We start from the raw sequence: 10,553 nt of genomic DNA on the forward strand, positions 1-10,553 counted from the left end.
TCGCATAAGATTTGGGATTCCTATAAATGTTGTAAGACTTTTTAGTGTTTACAGAACTAACATTTATAAGTACCTAAATATGCAGAATGGGCAACATTTCATGTCCAAATCAAGAAATACATAAACATAAAATAAAAAAAGGAAAACAAGACACATAATAAAACACAAATGGTGATGCTTCTCCACCAGCAGAACATCTCAGCTTCTTGTCAATACACCTAAAAGGCTAAACAGAAAAACACAGTTACTTATCGAATTCCTTGTCAATGTATGAATCTATAAAAAGAAGATCTAAGTAGGAGAATCAAATCAACTAACCTTATAACTGTAGAACTTGAAGGACTCGGTCATTGTTGTCCTTCTGATAGTCGCGGATCCCTTGGACACACTCGAGAAGAGATTTGTTTGTACGATCAACCTCAATCAGTTTAAGTTCTAAAATGTTACCTATGTCTTTCGGAATCTCCTTCAGCTTATCACAACGATATAGCACTAGCCGTTTCAGAGATAGGAAATGGTCCTTTTTAGTTTTCCACTCCTCCAAATCAGATTCCTGAATTAGCAAATATTCCAGTTTATCAAACAAATCCCCTACTTGTTCTTGTTGTTGTTGTTGTTGTTGTTGTTGTTGTTGTTGTCGTGCTTCTTCTTCTTCTTCATCATCATCATCGTTGTCTTCTACAATAGTGCTCCACGCACCGCCTTCAAAGGCATGATCTCTCAGTTTGAGAACTTGAAGCTTAGGCAGAGCAGAAATAGCCTTCATATCTTCCCAAGTGAATCGCCAACCGCTCAAGGTTAACTTCTTCAGCGTCTTTGGGAAAACAGGCTTAGCTTTCTTCTTAAGAAGAGAGCCTTCTTTCACAACTAGTTTCAGCTTCTCAAGTTGAGTGAGGAGATGAAGATTGTGGAGCTTATAGTCTTCATTTGGGTATTTGTCTCCAAAATAAGTGATTGCCAATTTCTTCAAATTGTAAAGTAATCCCATCATCTGTTTTGTACATATCAGCTTCTTCACCACATTCAGTGTGAGCAGCTCCTTTAGAGCAGAGGCTGCTCCTTCTGGAACTGGCAGAAGATCGAAAAAGGAGACGAGATGAGTCAGAAGCGGCAACATCCAGATCTCCAAGGGGAGATCCACGTTGTCGCTTGAGTGGTGCCTCAGCCTCTTGCTAGGACGAACTATCAAGGCGCGAAGATTCTGAAGCCTTGATATGGCGTATGGAACCTCCATTGGACACCCGAAGGCGAGGTACCTGTTACAGTCCAAACATGAAAACTTATCCCAAAAGACTTGCATGTGTTAGAAAACAAAGTTCATTTAGTTTATAAATCCCACAGCAGTTGCCTTCACAACTGGACATGGCTGATCATTGCCATGCAACTGTTGGCAACCGAAACAAAAAATAAATATAACAATATCTAACAATCGTGTAGAAAGAAATGAATTAAAATTGATTTTAGGATGAAACCTTGTAGATTTCTATCATGGTAAAAGAGCCACTCATCAATTATGGGGCTAAATTTAATTGACTCATTAGTATATTCGACCGAAACTGAAAATATGATTGACCCAACAATATATCTAAGCTTTAAATTGGGGCGAATTTGACAGAGGTCTGTCCCCACATCAACTACTTTCACAAACATGGAACATTAGAATATGTAATAATACCTCAAATGAAACAGCTCAAACACGGGAGCTGGGAGCGAATACGCATTAGTGTCCACCACATCCAGCACCCTCAGCAACTTGAACTTTCGCAGTCCGCTTAAAGAGCTCTCATTAGGCTGGAAGGTCAAACATGACCGCAGCGTTGAGGCATAAGCTCTAGCAAGGCGCGTGAGATCCATATGACCATTACTCAGCCGGCGCTCATAGTTCTCAACTAGAGCTTGTGACTTGGCCATATCGCGGACCAAATCGTGTATGTTGCAGCTTTTGAATTCAGCGTTGGGCTTGAAAGACGTGATCGAAGGCAGATTTCGCTTCACGAGCTTGTACAAGTAATCTTTAGCCTCATTTTCGTTTCCAACGAATCCTTCAGCTATCCATAACTTGATAAGCTTTGAGATCCGGATCTCGTGATCTTCTGGAAAGGCACCCATGTATAAGAAACACGGCCTCAAATCAACAGGTAGATATGTGTAACTCAACGCAATTCTCTTTCCGAACTTAGTACTACTCTCAACCGCGGATTTCACATCTCTTGCAATGTCAGCCCATGCTTCCATTTTCGCTTCTGATAAGATACCTGAAAAGATATATGAACTAGACTCTTTTTACATACTGAACACGCAATATTGATTATGAATCTAGATCTGTATAATTACCTCCAATAAGCACGATCGCAAGGGGCAATCCTCCACAACTGGTAACAACTTCTTCTGAGATCTTCTTTATATCCGGCTCTAGATCTGTGTCTCGAAACGCCTTTTTCTTGAGGAGAATCCAACTATTCTCAGGACTCATGAGCTCCATCTTGTGAGGAGTGGAAGTGCCGATATCTTTAACCACATCCTCATCCCTGGTGGTGATCACAATCCGACTCCCGTCACACTTCATGGGGTCGCCAAACGCCTTCCTTATTTCGTACCACGCCTTGGTACTCCACAGATCATCCACCACGATCAGGTACTTCTGCAAAGTCAAGATCCTGTGTAGTTTGTTCTCTACTGTCTCACTTTTCTCCACAAGACTGCCAGGGATTTGTTTCTCCAAGGCATATAGAAGCTCCTCAAAAATGGTTTCTACTTTATAATTATGAGAGACAACGATCCAAACGCGGAGAGGAAACTCGTTGACGACGTCCTCATCGTTGTAAACAGTTCTAGCCAGAGTTGTCTTCCCAATCCCGCCCATCCCCGTGATGGGGATGACCTGGCGTTGGGACTTCGGCTGTCCACACATCAAAGCTTTAATATTTTTCAAGTACTCCTCGAGGCCAACCGTTTCGGTATCAATAGCAGGCTGGGACACCGGGCCGGACAAGGCCGTTGTTGCTGGACGCACACCCTGCTGTTGTTGGATCTCCGCCATCTGTATAGCGATGGGGGATATTTTCCCCATCACTACGTCCAGCTCACGGAAATCGTACAGAATCTCTGTACGGTTGCGTGGGCGGCCGACAGAGGCCATTTTCTCGGCCTGGAGGTCCCAGTGGTAGTGCTCGTAGATGAAGTGCTCCATCACGTCTTCGGCTTGGTTGGCGGCGTTCGTGACAGCTGTTTCGGAACTCGCTGCTTCCTTGGGATACCTTTCGAGGAACTGTTTGATGGTTTCGATCCGTGCAAGGAGATCTTTAATCCGCTGCTTTCCTTCAACGGAGATTGGGTACTTTTTATCATCGAGATTCAGGATTCTGTCTATGGTTTGGATGAGTGAATGGCAAACAGCATAAGCCATATTTTGGAGAAAGAAGAGAGGAAGAAGAAGTTTGGATTGTTGAGTTTTTGATGAGTAAGTTTTTGTACTATACTCTGTATTTCAGAGCATTACATATTTGTAAATCAATATCACTTTTGTTAAAGCTTGATATAACAACTTATAAGCCAATTCAAATCTTTACCACCAACTTTGAATGTGGTGAAAAAATTTTCTTTGGGCACATAATTTAAAAAATTGATATTTATTGAGTTAAGTGGAGAAAATAACGTATTAGAGAGGAAAAAATAAGAGAAATAAAAAAAAATAAAGTAAGAGAGATAAATACTCTTTTTTACCGAAAAAGTAAATCAATCACTTATGGTTAGACAACCCAAAATGGAAAGTTGGTAACTTATGTTGAGTACAAACTCATCCCACATGGGAAGTTGGAAGCTGTATATAATTCATGTACAACCCTAATCAATTTGAAGCCTTTTGCGAGTGACCTGAAAACAAATCCATGCGGGCATAACTCAAAGCGGACAATATCAAACTGTTATTGCAATCAACAATTCGAACAAACGGAAAGATGTATATAATTTCTGTCCAACCCCAAATTAGTTTGATGTCTTTTGTGGATGACCCAAAGCGAATAATATCAAACTGATGTTGCAGTTGACAATCCGAACCATTTATAGTGGACGGAGGGAGTATGAATATTTAGCATGTAGTCAATTTCCCACAACATTAAATTCATCCAATTTGCATCCAACGTGGCATGCCAAAATGTGCAAGACGATGTTGTCTTGGTAAGAGGTGACATGTCATATGTCCAACTAGACTAAAACGACGTCGTTGTATCACAAAATACATAAAAAATCAAACAACCTTGTTTCTGTGTGCGTTGACTTAATTTCCATGTCGACACTAATTTTTCATGTCATCTCCGAGTTATTTAAAATTGCCTTAACACCTCACATAGGATTTAATCTTGCCAAAATATTTGACAGTAAGATATTTACTACAAGTTCAAACTTCAAGGATTTTTTCACTATGTTAAAAATTGGCAGTGTATTTATTTTCGTACTATTAGCCACATGAGATAGATAGTGATCGATAGTTGCTTGATAATGCTCTTCTAGTCCTTTCACATGAGAGTAAGATGTCGCAAAATATTGAGAAAAAGAAAATTGAGAATAAAATTCAAAATAGAGTTGTTATTACGTACTCCGTCCGTCCACCATTTAAAGAGCATTTTTGTCATTTTAGTTTGTCCACGATTTATAAAACCATTTACTTTATATTTTATTTTTAGTATGTGGAATCAACATTCCACTAACTTTTTACACTTAAAATCTAATACTACAAAACTAATAGTTTAAATGGGCACTATATTTCACTCACTTTCTCTATTTACTCTTATTCACAAAGTTAACCAATTTCTTTAAACATGTGTCAAGTTAAAAAGGGCTCAATAAAGAAAATATTGGCTAGTGTACGCTTATTACACCTAATTGTGTTTTATTAGTAATTAACTAAGCGATATATAATGTAATGAAGGAATCAATATCTGGTCCCAATGTTTAATTAAAGTCGACATTGATGGGAATTCCCAAACTAATTATTGAAATAAAAATTAATTTCATAAAGTAATTATAACTTTTATTGGATAAGGTCTATTTGAGGATGATTTAAACTAATATTAACCCTTCAATCACCTTTTTTCTATGTATTATAACTTTTATTTTAAGTTTGTATAGTTTATTGTTAAGACTATTAATAAGTACTACCTCCGTCTACTAAAATTTGTCCCACTTTGACCTGGCATGGGTTTTAAGAAATGTAATGTAAAATGAGTTGAAAAAGTTAATGGATTGTGGGTCCTATTTTTATATACTCCCTCCGTCCCAATAAATATGAAACATTTGATTTCCAGCACAAGATTTTATGCAAGTGTTGTTTTGTGAGTTAATGAAGAGAGAGTAAAGTAAGAGAGAGGAAAAAGTAGAGAGAGTGATGTTTCCATTTTAAGAAACGTTTCATTTTTAGTGGGACAACCCAAAAAGGAAAACGTTGCATTTCTAATGGAACAGGGGGAATATTAGTTTTATAATAAAATGTGAGTAGGAATGAGTTAGTGGAATATGAGGTTAACCACCAAAAATAATAAAAGTAAAATGGACAAATTTTAAGGGATGAATAAAATGAAAAAATAGGATAAATTTTCAGGGACATAGGTAGCCATAGATATTGTATTTCGCACCGTACACAAGATAAACTCCGCCAAACGTTAGAACACACAAATTTGACATTTGATTGACCAATAAATGATCCTGTGCATCAATTATCTGAATATTTCACATGCTAAGTAAAATGGATGGTTGTTAGAATTTATTTTTTCAGTTTGAATAATGAAGGTTGTTAGAGTTAGTACACTGCAAGTGGATATTATTTTTTTGTTAGGAACGTGAGAGGTCATATCTGATTGCTAATTTAAAGAACAAACAATTGTTTAATGAAAAGTTACGGTTTTCTTAATTTCTATAACGACTATAAATGATAATTTCGATGGCAAAACAACCAGTTGGGCGGTCAATTATTTTAATTCAATGCCACCCCACAAGCAGTTTGTAGAATGTGACACATTAATATTAAATGGCAAGTTGATATTTGTTTATTTACATAAAACAATGTCGATGTCTCTCATAACCTGATTATTAATTAATTACTAGAAACGCAATTAGACTTGCATAAAATAAATCAAATTATTTGCACTTTAAAAATAACTCCAACGCCAATCATCTTAATTTTATGATCATTTGGAACACATTTTAACAGTCAACAACTAGGTATAGAAGAGCAGTCATCTTAATTTTATGATCATTAAATACATTTACTTGAATAAATATAGACACACACATTTTAAAAGTCAACAGAGGTGTAGAAGAGCAATTAGCAATCACTTAAATATTATGGTAATAATTAATCCATTTTTTCTTTTCTGCTTCATTATCTCTTTTATTTTATTCTCTCTATTTTATTTACTTTTTTACTTTATTCTCTCTATTTTGTTATTTCTTTTACTTTATCTATTTTTTTTACACACCCACTTAACACACTAAACATTCATTTCTTAAACTCCTTGCAAAATAAATAGTGCCTCAACTCTGAAGGAGCGGAAAGAGTCGTAGTTTGGAAGTCAACAACAATTATACATTAAATTGTGCTACCAAATGAATTTATTAATGTAGACTTTGTAATTTTTTTAATTGCAATATTAAGTTACAAGATAGCGATACAATTGTATATATGTGAACCTGAAATCTTTGGTTTTAGATACAAACTACTAAAATTGCATTAGATTATGAATGTGGAAGCTCCTTATCCTCTTGAGGGGAACAATAATGAATTTATACATGTATGTATATCCATCTTAATGAATATGTCAATTATTTAAATTTCAATGAATAAAAAGGAATGGGGCTATGGATTACAATGCAATAATGCAGCCAAGAGATTCATGACCCGATTATTGTACATAGTAGCAATAGTACTTGGACATTGTGACCTTTTGTGACCTGGTTGATGACATAAGCTACAATGCTTTGGATGGTTAGACATATGCTTCTTTCCATAAGACTAAACTAGTAAGAAGTGGCGAAGACAAAATTTTCTTAATGGAGGATCCAAGTCACTGTTAATAGTTATAAGGTCCATTCAATATCGGTGGGATAGAACTAGAAAAACTAATTAGTCCATGCTGAAAATTTATGTATCATAAATAATATTATTAAAATAATTGTATTATTAAAAAATTAATATATATACTATATAATTTGGTTTATTGTTTTATTCAAATTTTAAAAACAAACAGAACTAAAAAAGAAAAATATACAATCAATTTAGAAGAACTAATATTTTATTTGAAATCCAAACGTAAGATATAGACAAATATTTAATCTGTCTTTTAAAAATAAAACTAAATTTTATTTTAGTATGTATATTCCTTAAATTTATGCACTTTTGATTTTAGAAAAAAAAAAATTCATCTCTAATAAGGTAAGATTATTAATTATTCACTAAACAAAATTCCCATTACTTTTTCTTTCTCTCTATTATTTTATCAATTGTACATTAGAAATCATGCCATTTTAAAAATTTAAGGGACAGAAAGAGTAAAAAATTAACTTAAATGATATATTAGAATCAAATAAATCTATAAACGTAGAATCAAAACTAATTTATATAGTTGCTATAATTTAGTTATTTATCTTTAAATTTGATTTTGTTTCTTTAATATAATCAAAAGTAACTTAAATCATAAAATATATATAATTGATTATTAGATTGATGGAGATTGTTTTCAAACTAATTATAGTGTTATAGTGTTGTACTTGAATTTTATCTAAGAAATTCTAAGGTGAGGAGACTGAAATTATAGTGTGTGCAAACTTTGTACTCCTTTAAGAATTAAAAATTGGACAATATGATGACAAGTGTCCACCCTTGCTTAAAATTGAAAATAAGTTTTAAAAAAAAGTGAATTAAAAGAAATGAGCAAAATTGATGAAAAAGAATTTCTCATCGGCTGCTTGGCATGTGGGGTTTAATTATTTAAACTTGAACTTATTTTGTTATAGTACTACTTTTAAAATTCGATAGAAATAGTTAGTGGATATACATGTATTTTCACAATTATAAAATATCATTATTGTTCCCCTCATGATGATAAGGAGCTTCCCATTTATAATCTAATGCCGTTTAGTAGTAGTTTATATCTAAGACTAAAGATTCCATGTTCATATTTACAGTTGCATCGCGTTAAATTTAATATTGTAATTAAAAAATAGCAACGCCAACCGTACTAAATTACTTTAATAATTTCGGTAGCACAATTTCACAGTAGAATGTAAAATTGTTGTTGACTTCCAAAATGTAAAATTGTTGTTGAGATTCCACGGAAAGTATTTAATGATCTTATAATTATGTGATTGCTATTTGCTCTTCTGCACCTCATTGTTGACATTACTTAAAAAGATGTGTCTCTATTTGTATTCAAGATAATGTATTTAATGATCATAAAATTAAGATGATTGATCATACACCTCAACTACTTTTAAAATATACTGTTATATAAGAATATGCATTTTTTTCTTTTTAATCTGTCCACAAGAATATGTATTTTCTAATTTTGGAAACTCTTTTCTTTCTAATGAGGTGGGATTCATTACCCACTAACAATTCTTTAAGGCTATATTTGTTTGACGGGAAAGTAAAGTTGGCATGGAAAATGATTCCTGAGAAAATGAATCCCGGGAATATGATTCTTAGTAACTTTACTTTCCTATGTTTGCAAAATATCAAGATTTTAAATTTAATAATAATTTAAACACCAAGCGAAAAGTATACTTATTATTTTTTATTTATAAAAAAGAATAATAATATAAATTTTTTAATAATTACAGATAATAATAATTATATTATTATATTTATTATGGGATGTGATCATATGATAACCCATAATTATGGTGATAACCTAATAACCCTCATTTTATGGACGAAAAGTATCATTTTATAGAACAAAATATCATTTTGTGGATTAAAAGTATCATTTTATGTATGCTGAAAAAATATCATTTTATCATGTATAAATATCATTTTTAGTAAAAATGATATTTTGACCCATAAAATGATAGGGTTATTAGGTTATCACATAAATATGAGTTATCATTATAACGCACCCCTATTTATTATTACAATGGATAGTTTAAATATGAATTATCTATCATAATATAAAATAATACATATAATTATAGTTTAAAATATTATACTCATTTATTATAATAATAATTAGTATTATAATTATAATATTTAAGGGTGTTATAAGTGATTAAATTTAATAAATGAAAATTACACTATGACTTTATTGATTAATTATTAATTTATAAAAATAATAATTATTTATCATACGATTTATATTATATAATTATATTTTAATTATTTAATAAATTATTAATTATTATTATGAATTATTATAAAATAAGTTATAATTATGATAATTTTAATCATAGTTATTTATTTTCTAAAATTAAGTAGTATATGATTTATAATTTTAAATTATTTTTAAAACATTCTAATTAATAATAATAATAAAACTATACTATATTGTATTAAACATGTAAGAATCCTAAAACTGGAAAAAAAATAACTAAGAAAAGCTAGGATTCATAATCCTGGAAAATTGTATAAACTTTCCTTGTTCTCGGATTCTGATTACTTTCCCAGTTTGATTAAAAACTGAAACAAACACAGGAATTTAAAATTTATGTAATCAGATTACTTTCCCAGACAGAATCCTGGCAACCAAACATGGCCTAATTACTTTTTTTTCTATCCCTTTCTTATTTTACTAATTTTGCATTAAAATTCGTGCTGAACCCAAAGTGCATATTCATTGAGGACAAATGGAGTAACGTGTTTTTCCTATTTGTGTGTAAACTTAATACTCAACCACTTGCCGTTGGAATTATTTTTAAAGTGCAAATAATGATTTATTTTATTTTATGCAAATTTAATATATTACGCTTCTATAATAATTAATAATCAGGTTATAAGAGACATCAACATTGTTTTATGTAAATAAATTAATATCAACATGCAAATTTAATATATTACCCCTATTCTTAGTTTACCAATTTCTAATTAACTTTCGTCAATATCGAGTTAGAATTTTTTAATTTCTCATTGGAACAATATAAAATTTGAGGTGGTAAACTATTTTATAAGCAACTAATATTAATTTCTTGCATAATTAATGTGTGAGTGTGACAGAGTGGAAAACTGTCCCACTTTTTCTAAACTCGACGATATTGCGCAACTAATTTTTTTATGTCTCTATTAGTTACTAATATTAAATCAATATTTGTTTCATTAATTAATTTTTGAATTCCCATCAATGTCTCTATTAGGCGTTTTACGTGTACACTATTTAATATAGTACTCCCTCCTCCTCCTTCCTTAGAGATTTTATACACTTTCATTTTTTTGCATTAGATAGAGAGAATAAATTAAAAAGAAAGAATAAAATAAAGATAAAGAGTTCACTATTTTTTTTAATAACGGGTTATCCAAAAACTAAAAAGGAAAGTGGGCTGTAATAATAACTCTATTCTCAATTTTCTTCTCA

At 32.0% G+C, this 10,553-nt stretch overlaps 1 protein-coding gene across 2 annotated transcripts; it reads right to left on the reverse strand.

Annotated features, from left to right (window-relative positions):
- On the reverse strand, positions 1 to 3,510 carry LOC125194153 (putative late blight resistance protein homolog R1B-14). Of its 2 annotated transcripts, none has more exons than XM_048092212.1 (4): positions 2,335 to 3,510; positions 1,676 to 2,255; positions 319 to 1,256; positions 1 to 218 (listed from the first exon to the last, which is right to left on the reverse strand). In XM_048092212.1, exons 1-3 carry the CDS (start codon positions 3,404 to 3,406, stop codon positions 320 to 322), a joined length of 2,589 nt encoding a protein of 862 aa, XP_047948169.1. In that variant the 5' UTR covers positions 3,407 to 3,510; the 3' UTR covers positions 1 to 218; position 319. The 2 variants fall into 2 exon arrangements, with proteins under 2 accessions (XP_047948169.1, XP_047948168.1); XM_048092211.1 differs by having other exon boundaries at positions 1 to 226.
- Between the last annotated feature and the right edge of the window lie 7,043 nt (positions 3,511 to 10,553).

Source organism: Salvia hispanica, chromosome 6 (genome assembly GCF_023119035.1).
Source record: "Salvia hispanica cultivar TCC Black 2014 chromosome 6, UniMelb_Shisp_WGS_1.0, whole genome shotgun sequence".
Classification (NCBI taxonomy): Eukaryota; Viridiplantae; Streptophyta; class Magnoliopsida; order Lamiales; family Lamiaceae; genus Salvia; species Salvia hispanica.